Source organism: Amborella trichopoda, chromosome 3, assembly GCF_054954075.1.
Source record: "Amborella trichopoda isolate Santa Cruz 75 chromosome 3, AtrichopodaSantaCruz75HAP2 v2.0, whole genome shotgun sequence".
Classification (NCBI taxonomy): domain Eukaryota; kingdom Viridiplantae; phylum Streptophyta; class Magnoliopsida; order Amborellales; family Amborellaceae; genus Amborella; species Amborella trichopoda.
The window spans coordinates 38099690-38121561 of record NC_142338.1 but is presented as its reverse complement, the minus strand read 5'-3'; the positions used below and the strand labels follow the sequence as shown (position 1 = coordinate 38121561).

General features: G+C 34.7%; 1 protein-coding gene across 2 annotated transcripts in view; it reads right to left on the bottom strand.

Annotated features, from left to right (window-relative positions):
• LOC18422513 (putative methyltransferase TCM_000336) overlaps positions 1–21872 on the bottom strand; it is a 30878-nt gene that overhangs the window by 723 nt on the left and 8283 nt on the right. For both annotated transcript variants that reach the window (XM_006827329.3, XM_020668305.2), the window contains exon 3: positions 1504–1776. In XM_006827329.3, coding sequence (XP_006827392.1) covers positions 1504–1776 — 273 coding nt within the window. The remainder of the gene's footprint in view (positions 1–1503; positions 1777–21872) is intronic.

Genomic DNA, 21872 nt, shown 5'->3' with positions numbered 1-21872 from the left:
ATATATATATATATAAAAAGATTTCAAGTCCCAAAAATAATATATCTTGCAATACATTATCCAGACCGTCCATTTTCAACATTTTTATGAAATAGTATATCTTGTAACACATCGCCTGAATTGGACCAATTTTGAACTTGAAACTTTTATAATTAGATATGAAAATAGATTTTTAGGCGATTCTAAAAATTTTCTACTCCAAAATTACATCTTATGACAAAGTTTGGAGGTGTGCCTTAACCTAATTGTTTGATGTTGCAACCTTATGCATACCACACCTTTATTAGTATGCATCCACACGTGCCAAAAGATTGTGCAAATGAACAACTGATAGAATGCAGTAGAAATCATCCATTATTATCAATTATTTCAGAAAAGCAATACTGCATTACATCTGGCACGAGGATTGTCACAATCGCTTGTAGTGGACAAACGTGAAATCTAATGGAGGTAAGGTTTCGATGAGTTAGCTTACTCTTTATTCCTAAGCTAATTAACAAGTGTCCCTCTCCAAAATTGATCTTTGAGGTAGATTTTGGATCCAAATTTAAGGGTTTGAAAATGTTAACAATGGTGAATATGAATCTCAAAATAATTAATTTTAAAAAGCTGTGGTTTCTATAAGGTTGCAATCTTAAACAATCCAATTAAAGTGCACCACCAAATTTTATCATAACATGTAATGTTGGTGTAAAACATTTTTAGGATTTTATGAAAATCTATTTTCATATCTAATTATAAAATTGTAAACTCCCAAAATGGTTAAAATCAAGTAGATTTATAAAATTTGAAAATCTAAAAAATGAACGGTTTAGATAATGTGTTGCAGGATATACTATTTCTACGACTCAAAATTTATATATATTTTTTCATATTCATATGATCGATTAGTGGGGTTTCAATATTAAAATAACATTTTCCGATGGAATTTTTAGTGCATCTTTATTTCTACATTTTAAGGTTGCAACCTTATATAAATTTTTTCCATATTAAAACTTTAAATTGTTTTCACTGTTCATTTTAGTTTTTTGGTAGGGCCACCAGTTTTTTGAAATTCATCTTGAAGATCAAAGTGAGGTATTGGGGTCGCAGTTCTACCTCGTGATGCATCAAATATTTTCTCATCAGGTGTGTCACAAATTCCAATAAAACCCTAATCTAGAAAAATTTCGTGGAATGATAAATTACAGAAAGTATACTTAAAAAGAGAAAATTTAACATTCTAAATTGGTGCAGATCAAACATATCTATAAACACTTACATTTTTTAAAATAGACGGTCCAGATAACTTGTTACAATATATTATTTTAAAAATATGAAATTCTTTATTTTTTTATATCCATGCTTCTCGAAGTGATCAATTGAAAAGTTTTTCAACTTTAGAATGCTCTTTATAACTGGATTTTTGAAGTGCATCTTAGAGTTTTTTCTTCTTTTAAAGCTGGCAACTTCTCGACAACTTGCATGAAAACTTTGAAGGGAATAGAAGAAGAATGACCATACCTTTGAAACCAAGTAAGCGAAGGCTTTTGCAAAAATTTCCCAAAGAAAAGTGGCATCTTTGTCACATGGATTATCAGTCCTTCGACCCAAAAGCATTAACACCATTCGACCACCGTCAATCATTTCTTCAGAGCGTGATTTGAGAAATAATGAGAAATCCTTCTTAAACTGAGAGAAATAGGCTTTTGGCACACATGGAGGACTGGCTTCCGAGATGTATATCTTTCCCTTGTTTGGTGGGACGCCATCCTCACCATACAGTCCCAAAGGAACCTAGCAAGCAGGTTTTACTTGTAAATGAAAGGAATAGAATAATGAATTATATGGATTGTACATTACTAAATAGTTTATTCTTAGTAGAAGAAGGCTATAATCATTTTTAACGGTCACATCTGAAATGAGCCACATACAACTGTATAATAAAGTTCGAAAAATTTTCTTTTGAACCTTAAACATGGCATTAGCACCAATTTCAAATCCAACAACTAAATATCATTGCAATCTTTTTATACTAAAGATGTTCTTTCTAAACAATGTTACACCATTTCTAAACAATGTTACACCATTTTCATAAGGAATAGACTAATAAATAATCTTACACATTCATCTTTTGATGACTCTTTATTCCTAAGCTAATTACAACATAATGACATTACCTTAATATAGAAAAGAAGGGCAAGTTTGTCCTATTTTAATTAAAAGAAATTTATCCAAATACCTATGAAAGAAAGTATTTAACATTCTACCCATATTCTTTTTCATTTAAATTCAAAATACCAACCAAAAGACACTTATTATGAGTTCGAATAGTTGAAAATTGATAAAATAGTGAATAATTTATATCTCACGGTTAATTTGTTAAATTTCCTTTAATGAAAATGCAACTCAGTTTCTTATCAAAGTAGAGAAATTTGGACTTTCCATGTTATCCATCATGAATGCCGCATTATACAAAATTAATAAGACATCATATTCAAAAGTAAGTGAAGAAATTGTGGGGAAAGGGGAATTATTTTTGGCATAGTGGTGCATGGTATACAATATTGTAAGAAAATCTACCTTGCTCCTCAATGGATAGTATCGCGTGCTCCCTTGGAAGTTGGACAGAAAAGATTTGACTACGCATATGGTTCTTCTATGCACCCCAAGTCCAATCCCTGACTGGAGCATATCCATTAGGGAACATAATATACACTTCCTCCCATTGACTTGATAGCTAGAAAAGGTAATTGCTAACTTCTTAGGGATGTTTTTAGGCTGGCTATTTTCAGTACATAGTTACCTTCAAACTAAAATTTTTTTGTCACAACTAGGGTTTTAAAAAATGCCAATCGTAATCAGGAACAGTGGGACCATCCTGGTTCCCATCATATATCAGGAACCAACTAGTTCTTGGGTTCTGCTAAAAACCTGCTAATCTGGCCCCGCTTTTTACTTTTTATTATTTTTTCAACTTTTTAGTTTGTTCTCTATTTTTTGTTTTCTTTTTGGCCGAATATGTTGATCCGCACTGCCAATCCACTAATCTGAACTGATTTTCTAGAGCACCGTAGCTGGCTCCAACTTCCTCAAATATTGCATGCACGTACTTTCATATTCTGAGGATCACAGGCATTTGTTTCAGTCTAAATATTGCATACACAACCTATTGATCCCAAAAAATAGGATTTTGAAAAAGAAAGAGTTAGGAAGAAATATTGAAACTAGTCTTTTAGGAAAAAGAGAATACAATGAATATAAGCCATTTGTTGCAGCCCTAGGAATATCAAATTAGGTAGATTGTCCCATCATCACTAGATGAATTCTTTAAAATATTGTTTTTTAATTTTATAGTGCCAGATCTAGCCTTCTATGAAATGGACAGCCTGCATCCATAATAAAATAACATTTTCTAATTTTTTCTATTTTCATAAACTTCCTCATCAAGTTAAGAGAATGTGTGTCAAGTTCGGAGTGCAACAAATAATCCCAAGGGTGGGGGACAATGTAACTGTCTGCCAAGGGCAAACAAAATGTCTTGGTTTGGAATAATAATCTTCTCTGATATATTGGGCAACCGAAATTAGGTCCCCAAGAGTTGATATGTGGATTGTGATGAAGAGAGAAGTGCCTAGACGTTTGACAAAGGTGGATCCCATTTCTCCCTCCATTACCCTCAGCATTATCATGGTGGATTTGATGCTATCTAAAATCACCACATGAGAGAATTTTATATTACGTCGGATTGAAATTGATATTTATAAGTTTTTTAAAAAACATAAAAATCTAAAAAGATTAGGTCTCTTGGTTTTAAGATATCCATCTATATGAAGTTTCCTATGTAGTGCGAATTCGTAATCTTATAAATATGGGATAAAAGTACAGAGAATTTGTGTATCATATTTGAGTTACCATATGGGAAAGGTGGTTTCCTTTAGAGAGAGAAGTGCCTCCTATGTTGGATTATGAGGGAAGCGATGGATTTGGATTATGAGGGAAGAGATTGATCCCTAAATTCTCAGGATTAGGGGCAGTATCGTGAGGCTAAGAGGGTTTTCCAGAATAATGAGAACTCAAGCTTCTCTGTGTGTGTCTTTCCATGGCCATGAAAGGCCTAATTATATAGGATGGAAGATACCATTCTCCAACGTTCGGCCTTCTCCTTAAAACTCTGGGAAACGTGACTCTGTAATCCTGGGATGTGGGTGGTTATTTTCTACCCACTAGATAACTACACTTTCTCTCTCTAAGAAGCATCCCTATTTTAGTGATAAACATAGACTTTAAGATAATGAAAGACATATTTGAGGGCCCCATAGCTACCCATACGTGCCAACATTCTCCAACTTGACCATGAGGGCCAGGTATATTGAAATAATATCACTTAGTGGTCTAACATTTATGAGCATATCATTGTCATGAGGCTTTTCACACTAGTACGGTTATATATGTCATAACAAAAAATATCAAAAGTCATGTCATGGGTTTTTCATATTAATGCGGCTTTTCTTCTCATGACCAAGACATCAAAGAAAAATATCCCATTTAGGAGTTCCTGACTTAAATATTTTTAAGTCCCATCAAAGCTAAATGCTATGATAATATTTCTACCCCCAATCTCTTTGTTAAAGGGTCTTCAATCAGATTTGAAAATGGCAAATAACTTACAACTATTTCATTCTTTTCAATAATATCATAAATGTAAAGATAATCAATTTCAATGTGCTTACCCTGGGAACTATAAGCTCTATTTTTAATTGATGAAGTAGCAGCCTGATTATCACAAAAAAAATTAATAGATCCGTCAGCTATATCAAGCTTCAAATCATTTATGAAGCGTTTAATTCAGACAGCATAAGTTGTAGCAATGCTACAAGCAATATATTTGGCTTCCATAGTATACCGAGCTACACAACCTTGTTTCATGCTAGACCAATAAACAAATCCACCTCCAAAGAGGAAAACAAATCCTGAGGTTAATTTTCTATCATCTGGGTTTTTTGCAAAATCTGCATCAAAGTACCCAGTAACCTTTAAGTTGTCAGCTTGGAAGCACATCTTGTAATTTTTAGTTTTCTTTTTACAGCTTGTTAATGAGCCATCTCAGGATTAATCTGATATCTACTTATAAGACCATATGTATTACTCAAATCAGGTCTTGTACATAACATGACATAATTTATGCATCATGCAGCTTGAGCATATATAATTCTTTCCATTTTAACTTTATCACTATCATTTAATGGATACATTTTCTTTGACAATTTTCAACCTTACAAACTAGTGTATCTATGGGCTTGCAATTTTCCTTCTTAAATATCTTTAAAGTACTTTCTAAATAATTTTTTTGAGATAAACATAGAAGTCTTGACCTTCTATCTCTTGTTATCTTAATGCCCAGTACATATGAAACTTCTCTCATATCTTTCATCTCAAAGTAGGAATTTAGCCATGTTTTGGTATGGTTAATCATGCCAACATCATTACCGGCTATCAAAATATCATCCACATATAATGACAATATAACAAAACTGCTCTTACTATTTCAGACATATACACAATGGTCTAACCTATTGGTTATATAACCAATTTCAACGATTGCATTATGAAAAGTAAAGTACCATTGCCTAGAAAACTGTTTTAGACCATATAAAGATTTTTTAAGTTTATATTTTGCCTTTAGTTACATATCTTTCTGGTTGTTTCATGTATATATCTTCCTTTAATTCTCCATTGAGGAAAGTTGTTTGACTGCCATCTGAAATAATTCTAGATCATAATATGCAACTAATGCTAGGATAATTCTAATATATGAAAATTTTGCTACAGGAGATTAAGTCTCTACATGATCTATACCCTCACTTTGGGTAAATCTTTTAGCTACCAACCTAGCTTTATATTTATCGATTGATCCATTTGCATTAAGCTTTTTTTTTAGGACCCATTTACAACTAATGGCTTTTCTATCTTTAAGGAGGTCAACCAACTCCCATATTTGATTTCTTTTAATAGAATCAAATTCAACATTCGTGGCTTGAGTCCACTCAGTTGAGTCATGTGAGCTAATAGCTTCAGTCTAGCTTCGAGATTCATCTATTGTATGATCACTCATTGAAGAATAATTATCTTCATTTATAAATACATAAAATTCTTCTAAAATTGTAGGTGGGGCTCTGGTTCTTTTAGGCATGTCCGGTATACTTAACCCAGTTGAATCATTCTCATCAAATATAGAGGGAGTCTGAGAAACAGGGTCTTCCAGACCCTTATCTTTATCAATTTCATGCAAGTCAATAGGCTTATTTAAAATATTTTCGTCATCTATATTTTCTAAAAAATGAGCATCAAGACTCTCTATTAATGATCTAGTATCATGGTTATAGAATCTATACCCTTTAGAATTTTTTGAATAGCCTATTAAATAGCATTTTATAGTTTTACTTTGTAATTATCTCTATTTTGTAGCGGTATAAGCACATGTGCTCAAAAACCTCAAACTTTCAAGATAGTAAGGTCAGGTTTCCTACTTCTCCATAATTCATATGGGGTCAAGTCTATAGATTTAGTTGGGATATGATTAATAATATACATTGCAGTGTTGAAAGCCTCACCCCAAAAATAAGCTGATAAATTTGAATGACTCATCATGAACCTAACCATGTCCATTAGAGTTCTATTTCTCCTTTCTGCTACATCATTTTATTGTGATGTATATGACATGGTCGTTTGGTAAATTATACCATGCTCTTTATAAAATTCTGCAAACAAGATGGAGTAATAATATTCACCTCCTCTATCTGTTTAAAGAATTTTAATATGTCTACCTAACTGATTTTCTACTTCAGCTTTATATCCTTTAAATATTTCTAAAGCATCTGATTTTTTACTAATTAGGTATACACCATAACGTGAAACATCATCTATAAATGTTATGCAATATTCCATACCTCTATGTGTTTTTACATTTAATGGGTCACATATATCATAATGAACAATACTAAGTAGTTCACTAGACCTTTTCCCTTTGGGGAAAGGCTTCTTAGTTAATTTACAATGTATCAATCAATAAGATATTTATTCCTCTTGGTAAACACAACTTGAAAGTACCGACACGTAGTACATTGCAGTATGTTTCATTTCTCATGTAAATCTGCTGGTTACCTGAGGCAATCTCTTTCAACAATGGACACTTACATGCGATGGGGGACTGGATTCCCGACTGCAGTAAGGTCCTTTGCGAGCATTGTCATTTTATTGACATACTCGATCACTGAATTTTGCAAGAATTATATTTTTATAATAAATGCATATGGGTCTCAGAATTGGTCTCATACTTTTCAGATAGGGCATCCATCATACTTTGAGCTGTGGTGTGATCATCAAAAACTCTAATTAAATCATCTTCCAAAAAGGTCAACATAGTAGTCTTAGCTACTTTGTTATCTTCTAACCATTTTTCAAATCGCCTTCTGGCTTGACCATTGACATTAGGCTCTAAAAATGGTGGTTCTTTTTTTAGGACATAATCTACCCTATCTTGGAAAGAATATATCCAATTTTTCTTTTCCACATAGAAAAATTGGTCCCATTGAGTTTTCAAGTTTGGATAGTTCTGACATAACTAGCCTAGATGTCAATTTAAATTTTAGATAATACCTAAAAGTTCAAAAAAATTAATTGTGTTTAAGAAAAGATTGTCTGGTTGCAAAATCAATTGGTTTACCGATTCTCAGTGAGCTGCAACCTCAAAGAAAAATTTTCTCGAACAATTTATGTTCGCACTGTTCTGATGTAACAAAAAATTAATAAAGTAAGACAACAACTACTTTATGTCAAATCTTGCATAAGAATAATTTTCATAAATATGTGAATATGTCTTAGCACAAGAGAGAGAGTCTACAATGATATTTGATATTTTTCAAGAAAAATATGACATAGCATAATCACAAAAAAAAAAAAAATGAATTCACAAAATCAAGATCATGAAATTTTCTAACTTAAAGAGACCAAAGCATATAATAATTATGGAATACAATGATAATTATCATGCAAAAGAGACCAAAACATAAGATAATCATTCAAGGTAATGAGTTATCATGCAAATAAAACATGTGGAAGTATCTCTAAATTACATTCCAAGCATATAAAAAATATGTACCAACAGGAAATTAATTATCAGCAGCAGTTATCTATCTTTTTGTCTCTCTCACTAAAATTTAAGCAACATCTTTCTCTCTCTAAAATTAAAGCAACAAATCTTATCTTTAATTTTATTTTATTTTATTATTATAATAGTAAAAATTAGAGAGAGAATTACCACTTTGCTTTGGCCGAGTAGTTAATGTGTGTGGTTGTTACGTGCACGAGGTTTCTAGGAGAGAAAAAAACTTAGAGCGAACTCTTTTTGGGAAAAAGTTAAAGAACAGCAAAGAAAAGGCCTTGAAATTCACTGAAAATTCACTGAAATGCAATGAATTTCGCTGTGCTATTCAATAGAAAAGAAAACGTTCAAAAGATGAACTTTGGTTGTGAGATGGAGGTATCGGCAAAAAACGAAAACATGGTTATTTAAAACTTCATTGAAATTTCAATGAATTTCACTGAATTAGAGAGAGAGTAAATAATGAAGCTAAGATAAAAAAACGAGCAAAGGGAACTAAAGATTGCAATGAGTTAACCTACTATAATAGATAAACATAAATTAATAGATTTAATCGTGTGAATAACAACAGGTGATCTTCTAAGCTAAGATAGCATATGGAGATAATATTAACAACTAAATTTGACTTTGTCAAGTCATTCCAGAGAAGTTGTTCTTGACTTTGTCAAGATATCCAAGATAAGTTGTTGTAACTATGTTGATTTGAATTCCTTTCTTCTATGGGATTCTTGGTATATCCTTCTTCTGTGGGATTCTTGGTATACCCTTGTCTATTTATACACTTCTTCTTTGAATAAAATATATACTCAATTGAGAGTTATCATGGTATCAGAGCACCCGTAAGTTGCGAAACCCCCTCGCTAGCCTTCTATCTCTCCTCTTCCTCTTGCTCCCCCCTTCTCTTGCAACGAAGACGAGCAACAAAGACCCTCACAACCAGCAACCTCTTTCTCTCTCTGCTCCACCTGATCCACAAACAACAACCTCTTTCTCTCTCTAATATTCCCTGATCCATTGCTCAAAAAGTCACAACCAACAACCTCTTTCTCTCTCTAGAAGCTCGCCTCCTCCTCTGAAGTAGAGTGCTTCACTGCCGGAGTCATCCTCTCGACATGCTTCATCCATGTGATACCGAAGGTGTTCCAGGCCCTTGTCGACTGTCGCATCGCGACCCACCACCCACAGGCATGGCTTCCCCTTTTCTGGTCTTGTGCCCTCACCACGCTCTTGGTCGAACTTGCTGCTACATCATCACATGCTGGCCGTAGCATGCACTATGGCCACATTACTGCCCATTCCCCCTTATTCTTCAAGGTCTTCCTGCCACAAACCTATCCGCTAATTATTGGCTCATAGCATATTTGTGAAGGGGTCTCATCATGGGCAATGTAAACTGTAACTAGTTGGCAGGTAGTGGAGGAATGTAAATTGTAAACTGTGCGACAAAATTTTTGTTGTCTTTTTTAATAGAACTTTCAGCTCAAATAGTGAAAGGTTACCTTGGATTGGGTCTGTCTCTTGTCAAGCCCTTCACTCCCGTTGAACGATTTCTTGATCGCACCTCCACCTTCACTCTCGCCCGCTCACCACTAATGTGGAACGATTAAGCCAACAATGGAGCTACTACTGGTTCCGCTATAGAGAGTTCACCTTTCTTCCTCCACCACTCAGATAACCCAGGGATGGTGCTCGTTACACATCCCTTAACTGCGGACAACTACTCCCTCTGAAAAAGAGCTTTGCAAATAGCTCTCTCAGCCAAAAACAAGCTTGGCGTCATCGACGGTACTATCTCAAAACCAGAATAATCTGCAAGTACCTTTCAATCTTGAAGCCGCTGTAACACAATGGTTCTTTCTTGGATTTGGAACGCCTTTCACAAGAACCTTACCAACATCGTAATCTACTTCGACATCGCTAAAGATGCCTGGGATGATCTTAAAGAGCGCTTCTCACAAGGTAATGCTGCTCAAATCTATCGCATTACCTATGACATTTCCAATCATGTTCAAGATCAGCTCTCTGTTTTATCCTACTTTTCCACTCTTAAAGGGTACTACGATGAGTTGAATTCTTTAACCACCATGCCCACGTGTCCTTGTGGTGCTATGAAAGATGTCTTACGACTAAAGAGAAATGAAAGAGTTTTTCAATTCCTCATGGGATTGAATGATTCTTTCTCCAATGTCCGCAACAACATCTTGACCATGGACCCCTTGCCATCCTTGAGCAAGACCTATGCTCTCATTCTCCAAGACGAAAAGCAAAGCAGCATGCATCTGTGTGTTTCTCAAGCTCTGGAAAGTCTTGCAATGGCCTCCATTCACACTGACAATGCTGGTCGTGGACGAGGTCACCCTAATGTTTTCCATCACTCTCAACATGATGACCGAGGACTTGGTCGTGGCTCTCGAGGATGAGAATGTCCACGCTGTGACTACTGTGGTTTCTTTGGCCACATCTGTGCACAATGCGCAAGCTTCATGAATCTCAATGCAAGCTTCACAGCAAACCTGTTGCTGCTGCAGTCAATTCTAGCTCCAATGTTCCCACCAACTTCGGAGCACCTGACCCCTCCATTGTTGTGCATCTCTCACTTGCTCAACACTCCCAACTAATGTCTCTCCTCAACACTGAACAAAACTTCTCTTCAGCCAACTTGGCCGGTATGAAAGTTTCATGTGCTTCTATGGCTTCTTTATCATCCTCTTGGATTATAGATACCGGAGCATCTGATCACATGGCTTCCTCCTCATCTTACACATCCACCACAACACCTCCCCCACAGCCCCAATCTGTTAGGCTTCCCAATGGTGATGTTGTTCATGTCTCTAAAAAAGGAAATTGCACCCTTTCATCTAATATTCAGCTCACTGATATCCTTTGCATTCCTTCATTTGATTTGAATTTACTTTTCGAGAATAAACTAACCAAAACCCACAATTTTGCTGCTATGTTTTTTCCTGACTTTTGTGTATTTCATGACATTACTATGAAGAAAGTGATTGGTCTGGGTGAGGAACGAGATGGTCTCTACATTTATAAGGACATACAATCGGCTTCCTACTGCTCTCAAGTTTCCTCCTTTCAACTTTGGCACAACAGGCTTGGACATCCATCCGATCAGCTTTTGCACAACTTGTTCCAAGATCTTTCCCTTTCTCTGCATAATAAATGTAGCCCTTGTACTATTTGTTCTGTAGCAAAGAAAACCAGATAGCCTTTTCTCTCGGTTTTAATAAAAGTTCTATTCCTTTTAACCTTATACATTATGATATATGGGGAGCCTATTCCACACCCACACACACTGGTGCACGATATTTTCTCACCATAGTTGATGACTTTAGTCGCTGCACATGGATTTTTCTAATGAAATTCAAATCTGAAACATTTTCTTATATTAAACATTTTTGTGCCATGGTCCCAAACCAATTCGGTTTTACTGTCAAAACTATTCGTTCTGACAATGGAACTGAGTTCCTCTCCCATCAAATGCAAGCTTTTCTTCTTGAAAAACGGATTCTTCACCAACGATCTTGTGTTAACTCATGCAAACACCGCCACGTGCTTGAGAAAGCTCGTGCACTTCGCTTTCAAGCAGGCCTCCCCACTATTTTTTGGGGTGAGTGTGTATTAACAGCCACCTATCTCATCAACAAACTGCCTTCACCACTTCTTCAAGGCAAATCTCCATATGAATTTTGTTTCACCGCAAACCCAACTATAACTACCTTTGTGTTTTTGGCCCCCGTGCTCACCGCTGTATCTTTACTAGCTATCCCTATGGTCAGAAGGGTTACAAGATTTATGACCTTGATGAACAAAAATTTTATGTCAGCCGAGACAGTACCTTTCATGAAACGAACTTCCCTTTTCTTTTCAAGAAGGTCCTCATTTTATCCACCATTCATCAACCTTCCACTCCTCTCCCCATTATTGAGGACGTTAACACATCCTCTCTTCAGCTGTTCAAGCTGCTTCACCACCACCACTAGTTGCTTCACCATCATCACCCCCCACTAATTCCACCCATTCGACACCACCCATTCCCACTCGTAAATCTAACCGACCCTATCGACCACCTAGCTGGCTTGCCGCCTACTCATGTTCTCCCGCCATCTCTTCTTCCAACACCCTAGATGGTCATTCTTCTTCGTTAGTTCCTCACACAGGTACTTCCTACCCACTCTTAAATTTCATTTCTTACAATAAATTTTCTATTACTCATAGAGTGTTTCTTGCCTCCGTTAGTACTAACCATGAACCCAGGACTTTCACATATGTTAGGAAAGATGCTCATTGGCGAGATGCTATGACAGTAGAAATACAGGCTTTTGAAGCTAATCATACATGGATAGTTACTCCTTTACCCCCCGATAAGCATGCCATTGGATGTAAGAGGATGTATAAAATCAAATACAACGTTGATGGGAGCATTGAGCGATACAAAGCTCGACTGGTTGCGAAAGGCTTCACCCAAGATGAAGGCATAGATTATCATGAGACATTCACACCCGTTGCCAAACTGGTCATTGTTCGCTGCTTATTTGTTGTTGCAGCTGCACGAAATTGGCCGCTGTTTCAACTTGATGTCAACAACGCAACACTTTTCTCCATGGAGACTTAGCTGAAGAAGTCTACATGCAACTTCCTCCTGGCTTCTCTCGTAAGGGGGAGCATGGAGAACATCTAGTTTGCCGGCTCACAAACTCATTATATAGCTTGAAACAAGCTTCAAGGAACTGGTTTGCCAAGTTCTCCACTGCCCTTCTTCAGGCCGGCTTTCACCAGTCTCCAGCTGATCACTCTATGTTTACCTTGAAGGACACCGATCGACTGACTGTTGTCCTTGTTTATGTTGACGACATCATCATCACCGGCAATGACTCTTCTGGCATCAATTTCATCAAAGCATTTTTGCAAAACAAATTCAAGATCAAAGATCTTAGATCTCATAATTATTTTCTAGGCATAGAAGTCGCCCGATCCAAGGAAGGCATCTTTTTATCTCAAAGTAAATACACCCTTGACATCCTAGCCGAATCTGGTCTTCTTGGAGCCAAACAGGCTGCATTTCCCATGGAATAAAACCTGAAGCTAAAGTCCGATGATGGCACTCTCCTTCCAAATCCAGGCTCCTATCGACGTTTAGTTGGAAGACTTATATACATCACAGTCACAAGATCGGATATCACTTTTTCAATTAATGCGCTTAGCCAATTCATGCAGTCACCACGTCAACCCCACATGGATACCGTTACCCGCATCCTTCGCTATCTAAAATCCAACCCTGATCAAGGTATTCTTTTGGTAGCTTCAAACAATTTTCAACTATCTGGCTACTCAGATTCGGATTGAGCTAGTTGCCCCATGCGTCGTCGCTCAGTTACGGGTTACTGCACTTTTCTTGGAAACAGCCTCATTTCCTAGCACACAAAGAAACATAGTATTGTATCCCGCTCCACTGCTGAAGTAGAATATCGTGCTATGGCGACAACCACTTGTGAACTAATTTGGCTTAAGTATCTCCTTGGTGACTTGGGTATTGCACATGCTCAACCCATGCCCCTTTATTGAGATAATCAAGCAGCGCTACACATTGCCTCTAATCCAGTCTTTCATGAGTGTACCAAGCACATCGAGCTGGATTGTCATGTTGTTAGAGGGAAATTACGAGCCAGTCTCATCCAAACTCGTTATCTCTGTACCAACAATCAACGCGCGAACATTTTCACTAAATCTTTTAACACAGAGAAATTTCTATATCTTCGAAACAAGTTGGGTGTTCTCGACCCTCATAATCCAAGTTGAGGGGGAGTATTAACAACTAAATCTTGACTTTGTCAAGTCATCCCAAAGAAGTTGTTCTTGACTTTGTCAATTCATCCGAGATAAGCTGCTATAACTATTTTAATTTGAATTCCCTTCTTCTATGGGATTCTTGGTATACCCTTATCTATTTATACACTTCTACTTTGAATAAAAGATATACTCAATTAAGAGTTATCTGATAACAATGAATCCGTGAGGTTGTTTTAAGATAACAATGAGATGAACAATTGAATGATGGTATGATCCTCCTACTCTAAAGGTAACAACGAGATAATAACATATATCTATATATATATATATAAAACTCACCACTTCGGCGAGACTCAAAAAAGAAAAAAAAAAAAAAAAAAGGCAACTACAAAAAAGCATCAAATTTGATAATGAAAAAGGCACTCTTAAAAGCAATCTTTTTAGTTTTTAATTCAAGAAGCTTATCTAACTAGGTCCTATTCCTAGAGAGAGAAAATTGTCAACCAAATGGAATTGGCTTATGAAATCAATAATCTCAGATATGACAATTTTCAACAGAGTAAATAGAGAATTGATATCGAAGAAAAAAGAATCTTAAGAGAGATATTGTTCAATAAAACACAAACTCTCAGGAAGCCAAATAATCGATTTCAATCCTGGGACCTATGGGTTATGAGCCCACCACACTTATGCTAACCTAGTTATGATACCAATATTAGATTATGAGGGAAGAGATGGATCCCTAAATTCCCAGGATTAGGAGTAGTGTCGTGAGACTGAGGATCGTAGAGTGGAGGGTTTTCAAAACAATCCATAGCCATGAAAGGCCTTGTTATAGAGGATGGAGGAGACCTTTCTCCAATATTCGGCTTTCTCCTTAAAACTCTGAGAAAAGTGGCCCTGTAATCTTGGGATGTAGGTGATTATTTTCTACCCGTTAGATAATGGCACTTTCTCTCTCTAAGAAGCCTCCCTATTTTACTAATAAACATAGACTTTCAGATAAGAAGAGAAATATTTGAGGGCCCTTGGCCACCCATACGTGCCAACATCCTATGCATAAGATGCAAGGTTTCCTTTAGAGAGATCAAAGTTTCCTATGGAGAGAAACATTGTGATTGTGCCTCTGAAGATTCTTTAAGGTTGAGAGGCTTGTTTCTTGTAGAGAAGCGGTCTCCATAGATATTTTGAGTGATTCTCCTTTTAATTAAAGAGAAAGTATGTTTTTCGTTGCTCTCGTGTCTTTATCTGATGTTATTGATAATGGTCGTCAGAAGTAAATAGAAGGAAGGGGGAGTGGTTTAAAAGGGTTTGCTCAATTGTGTTTTTGTCGAAGTTTAGAGAGGTAACTGTATATGCTAAAATCTTTTATGTAACTTTCATTAGTATAGTGGATTTTAGTTTGTCGTGCCCGTGGATGTAGCATTACTGGGGTGAACCACGTCAATCTTTATGTTCTTGTGATATGTGTTTCGTGTTTTATTCATCATTCTTTATTTGCCAAAAATCAACACATCGAGTTTGGAACTTCCGTGCACTACAAGTAGTGTTAGAGCCTGGTTTAGGGATTTCGGTATGGCAGTAAAAGTTTCGAATGCAACGTTCGAGGTGGAGAAATTTGATGGCAAACACTATTTTTCAGCAAGAATGGTGAAGAAATTTATTTGGCAAACGATGAAGAATTTATAAAGATATCCAATGGATGTTGGCATAATGAGCAAGTGATTTTGAAATCAAGATGGAGATTATTAGATTTGATGCTATCCAAAATCACCACACAAGGAAATCCAATATTATGTGGAATTGATATTGGTAGGTTTCCTAAAGGACATAGAAATCCAAAAAAAATTAGGACTTTTGGATATATCTCTTGGTTTTGAGATATATGTAACATCTATAAGAAGTTTCATATTTAGTATGGATTCCTAATCTTATATATATATATATATATATATATATATATATATATATATATATATATATATATGTGTGTGTGTGTGTGTGTGTGTGTGTGTGTATGTGTGTGTGCTCTATTTGGGTTACTATATGGGAAAAGGGGTTTCCTCTTAGAAAAAAGAGAGCTTCTTTTGGATAGAAACATTGTGATGACACCTCTGAAAACTCCTTAAGGTTGAAATGCTTGTTTCTTGTAGAGAAGCAATTCCCATGGAGATTTTTAGTGGTTCTCCTTTTAGTTAGAGAGAAAATCAGTTTCTTGTTGCTTTCACGTTTCTATATGGTGTTATCGGTAATGGTTGCAAGAAGTAAGAGAATGAAGGGAGAGGATTAAAAGGGTTTGCTTGACTATGTTTTTGTCGAGGTTTAGAGATGTAACTCTATATTCCAAAATCTTTGATGTCACTTTCATTGATATAGTGGATTTCAGTTTTTCGTGCCCATGGATGTAGCCCTACTGGGGTGAACCACATAAATCTTTGTTTTATTATGATATGTGTTTCGTGCTTTATTTTTTTACTTTATTTGCCAAAAATCAATCCATCAGGTTTAGAGCTTCCACGCACAATACAGTGACAACCATGTACTGTGACTTTTTTTTAGTTCATTAAATCATTTATAATCATTATCATCATCCAAGCTCCTCCTTTACTCTATTAAATCTCAACATAAATTCCTCGACTTAATAAAATACTTCGACAAATAATTTTAAAGGTAACAATGGGACGGCTGGCCAGCACCAGTTGGAGGCCCTGAGGGCCACTCCCAATGGGCCTAAACCAAGCCATCTAGGGTCCCTTTGGCCCTAGCCAGGCTGTTGAGTTGTTGATAGGGCCAGACTGGACTACCTTGCCAACATCTTGGACTAGGCAAGTGCCATGACCCTTTTCCCCAATGCAGGTTGGGCCTTGCTAAGGCCTAGCATGGGTTGTCCAAGATCTCGGACTAGGCAAGTGCCACGACCCTTTTTCCCCAATCCAGGTTGGGCCATGCCAACGCTCAGCAAGTGCATGACAGGCGTTGCCTACTGCCACCCTTGAATTACTTTTCTCCTTTGTTCTCACAAAAGGTATATCACATATGTCAGTATTAAATAATGTGCTCCATAGTGCATCCACTATACATTCCCAACATACGGCAAAAAGGGAATAACTATGCTTAGATGATTGTTCAGGGTGGCTCCATAAGAAGCAATGGTTAAAGTCATCTGTATGAACTAATTAATGGTTAAAGTCATTTGGGTGAACTAATTAATGTTGTTTGCCTCTTTGGAGCAACATCTATTATGGACCCGGTTTCTATGCGGCTAAGCCCTCATATGTAGAAATGTGGGCCTCTTAATAAATCTATTTTTGAGATGGATTTTAAGACTTTAAGGACATATAATCTCTAACATTGAGATCATGAATATAAAAAATAAATAAATTTTAAAAACTAAAAATAATAATTCTAATAAGAAGACACTTGGAACACCTACTTGCATCCATTTTAAGACGGATGCTTTACACTTTCTTGACCATATGTCCAGTCTGCATGAAACAATTTTCCATCTATTATATATTAAGTGAGATGAAGACCTAGTTTATCACCAAGTGCCCTTTTCTCTTCTTTAATTGTCCTCAGAATTATAAAGTAATTCCTACTTTGTCCTAATATTTTCTTTTGAAGATATTTCTCCCTATCTTATTTATATGATACATATTAAATATACATGTATGTTTCCTAACTCTCTAATTTCCTATAACCATCTCTCTCTCTCTCTCAATCTCTCAATGGGTCCTTATTTATTTCTGCATCCTCCTTATTAAAAACTCTTATAGTTAATGATAAGCAACTTTTTCTCTCATATTTATTTGATTTAATTTTTTTATTTATTAGATATATATGCATATTCCAACTCAATCCAATTTCTTGCATCCAAAAATAATAGCTATTAGATATACATGCATGTTTTATGTAGTATTGCTCATTAGTATTGTGGTTGATATCATTTATTTAAACAGGTATTGTAATAGATAATTAGTAAGTAACTAAACATAAATCATAATTATTTCTAATTGCATTAACTTGAATTCTAAAAATTCTATGGTATTATTAATTAAATCATAAAGTTATACCAAAATATCACTTAATTGGTTGTAATTATTAAAATAAATTTTATAAGTTTATTGCTTGAAGTATTACTTATCATTGAGAATTAAAATATTATATTATAACTATATTAGTAAAAAATTTAATAATATTTACTTCTATGATAACTATGAAAAGAGGATTTATATGATCTAGCCAGGGTATATAAAATTTTTCTCTCTCTTTTTCAATTCTTTTTCTATTTTTCATGGCTTAGATCACTTACAAGTAGTCATTTTCCAATAAAACAACTTCAAATAAAATAAAACAAAGAAAGGTATGCAATAAGATCTCAACAACATGAAGCTATTCAAAAATATTTCTTTCAATAACAAAGAAGAAACACTACCTATGCTTGGGAATAAAGAAGACAATAAGTAAATAAATAAGAAACAAAAGCGGGTGTCGAAAATTACATCAACCGGGCTTCTTACACCCCATAGTGAGTCACCACCTTCTGATGACACAGGATCTATGGTCAATATTCAATCTCAACTGAGAAAGCAAGTTTAGGCCAAGCCAAACCAATGGAACATGAACTCTTATTTTTTAATCACAAAACTTAACTATAGGTGAACCCCCTTTGATACCCTAGTTGAGAGATAGCTTCTCTTTCTACCGTACCCTAATCACTTAGCCCCAACATAAGATGAGAGATGGGAGAGATGAGATACATTAAGAGATGAAGAGAGAGGGATGTGTCCCCTAGTTGGGTAAGAGAGAGATAGATATAAAGCTTTAGGTGTGAGAATATGGATAGGGTGCATCTTTTTTTATAGTGCATCAATAGGTTTTAGGGTTTTTTAGGGTTTTCTATAGCTTGCCTCTTCATATGAGATTGAATATGTACCATCGATCTTGGATGACTTGTGGGATGAGAAATATGAGTCATCCATTCTATAGATAGGTCATCAGGATCATATGGAAGGTGCTAGAATCATTATCCCCCATTTCTTAAACTATTTTCCTATCAATTAATTCAAATAAAAAATAAATATATGATAATATTATCCTTTCTTATTTTATGCTCAAGCCTTCTCACATATACTAAAATATGATTCAAAATTTTCTCAAGGTTCAAGCTTTTCAAAACATAACTTACTTATGCCTCAAGACAAGAGCTTGTGCTCTAAAAAAATTAGAAACTCCTTAGGGTGGGGTGTGCCCATAGTTAGCAAGTCGGGGACTATCAATAAATCGGCTCACCATAAAATCGGAAACAAATTGTTTTTATTTGAAAAAGTTGGATAAAAAAATCGAGTAAAAAATATGGATCGGCAAAAATACTTCATATATAGATATCACTGCTATATCGGATTAGGCTAAAAAACCGGAGTCAAAAAATTGGATAAATTTATAATATTAGAAATTTTGAAATTCTAAAGAATAAAAATTATGTCAAAGCCATCAATAACTAATTCATCTATAAAAAAGTTATTAGACTAATATAATTAAGTTAATTAGTTTGGATGCCTTGTGACTCTCATCCGATCATTCAATATTAAATACATAATTAACTAGTATATACCAAAAAAAATATACCGTATAAATCTACCCATTAAATACTTTAAGAAACATCACACCTATTTATTCCATACCAAAAACAAATATACTATATAAATTTATTCATTAATACTTAAACATCACACCTACTTAAAAGGTACCCAAAAAAAAAAAAAGGCACGATTTTTGTTTTCTCATTACAATGATTTAACTATAAGCAGGTACCAAACAAAAAAGGCTAGTTGGTGTGATGTTTAAGTACCAAAAAACAAAAAAAAAGTTAGTAGTCACCATACTATATAGTTAAATCATTGTAATGAGAAAATAAAAATCGTGTCCCTTTTTTTTGGTACCTGCTAAGTAGGTGCAATGTTTAAGTATTTAATGGATAAATTTATATAGTATATTTGTCACCATACTATAGTTAAAGTATTTAATGAATAAATTTATATAGTATATTTGTTTTTGGTATGTAATAAATAGGTGTGATGTTTCTTAAAGTATTTAATGGGTGGATTTATATGGTACATTTTTTTTGGTATATACTAGTTAATTATGTATTTAATATTGGATGATTGGATTAGAGTCACAAGGCATCTAGACTAATTGAATTAATTATATTAGTCTAATAAAAATTTTATGAATGAATTAGTTATTGATGGCTTTGACGTAATTTTTATTTTTTAAAATTTCAAAATTTTTAATATTATAAATTTATCTGATTTTTTTACTCCGATTTTTTTAGCCTAATCCGATATATCAGCGATATCTTTATATGAAGTATTTTTGCCGATCCGTATTTTTTACTCGTTTTTTCATTCTACTTTTTAAAATAAATACGATTTGTTTCCGATTTTATAGTGAGCCGATTTATTAATAGTCCTCGACTTGCTAACAATTGTTTGAAGAGGATTTTTCTCTGTGAATGTTGTTTGAGAGAAAGCCCTACTATACTGATTTGTGAAGAGGCCCTAACTAATTTTTAGAGAGAGAAAAGGAAGAGGGTTATCCATTTTCTTGAGGAAACAGCAAGCAGAGATGAAGCATTAGGTTTGGGGAACTAATCCTATATGTACAATTGCTTGCTCCTGTAAGTTTACAGTTTACACTATATTGTTTATCTTGTTATCACATAATTAAAAACAAAATATTGGTTACTTGGTCCTGTAATCACACTATTTGCTTCAAATTCATAAGTAAAGGATTGTTTTGAGCTCCAATTTAAGCCATAAACAGTATTTTCAAAAAAAGAATTATCACAAATAATCACATAAATCTGCATGTATATGATTTTTTTTTCACAGTGATTTACTTTACAAAATGATTTGCTATAAACAGTATTTCATTTACACAATGATTTTCCATAATAACAACTGAAATGTGCATCTATTTGTTTAAGTTTAAAAAAAAAAGGGAAAAAAAATTATACCTGCAATCTACAACTGTGGCTTTGAAGAACACAGTGGGGATAAAAATTTCTATTTTAGACCTTTTTTTAAATAAATTATTTTTTTTCAAAAGAATGCTGCAATACACAAAGCAAGAAAAAAACAATCTTTCAAAAAAAAAATATAGGTAAAAAAAGATACAATTTTTTGGACTAATTTAAATCGTAGTATGAAAAAAGCGTGTTTTATACGTTTTTATGAAAACTACGCGATTTTTTTTCGACCTTTTCCAAAAGTTGCCTTCTAAAACTGTTTCCATAAAAACGCCTATTTTTTGAAAAATTCACCTATTAAACAGCGATTTGCTAACTATGGGTGCGCCACCCTAGATATCACACAATGGGCCCCACCCAATTGTCATGGTGGGGTCATATAGTCTATTAGGCCTCCCATACAATATTTATAATAATATTTATAATTTCAAAAATTTATAAAACCATATTTGAATATTTAAATTAATGTAAAATCAATATCTTTGTTTTTATAAATCCAAATTTGATAAATAAAATATCCAGATATTTAGAAAACTTCAAATAACAATTCTAAAAATCATAAAACAAACATAATTAAATAGTTTGATAAGAAAATGATCCATATGGTCTATGAATAAATATACAGCGGGGTATTCTACCTCTTCAACTTTGGACCACGGTTCACACTTGTTTTCTCAAACCGACCCAGTATTGCGCATGACCCACAGTCCATGCAGGGGATCATTAGTGAATTACTAAAGTCTAGCCAATAGGCAAGGGATCGTAGTCTCAGTTTATGAATTTCAGGCTCTCCCCTAGAGATGAAACCAATGTCGCCTAGACCTGATGCAATCCATTGCTCGATGGTGCATAAGGGTCATTTCTCGTACATGTACACGATTCACCTTGAAAGTTGGT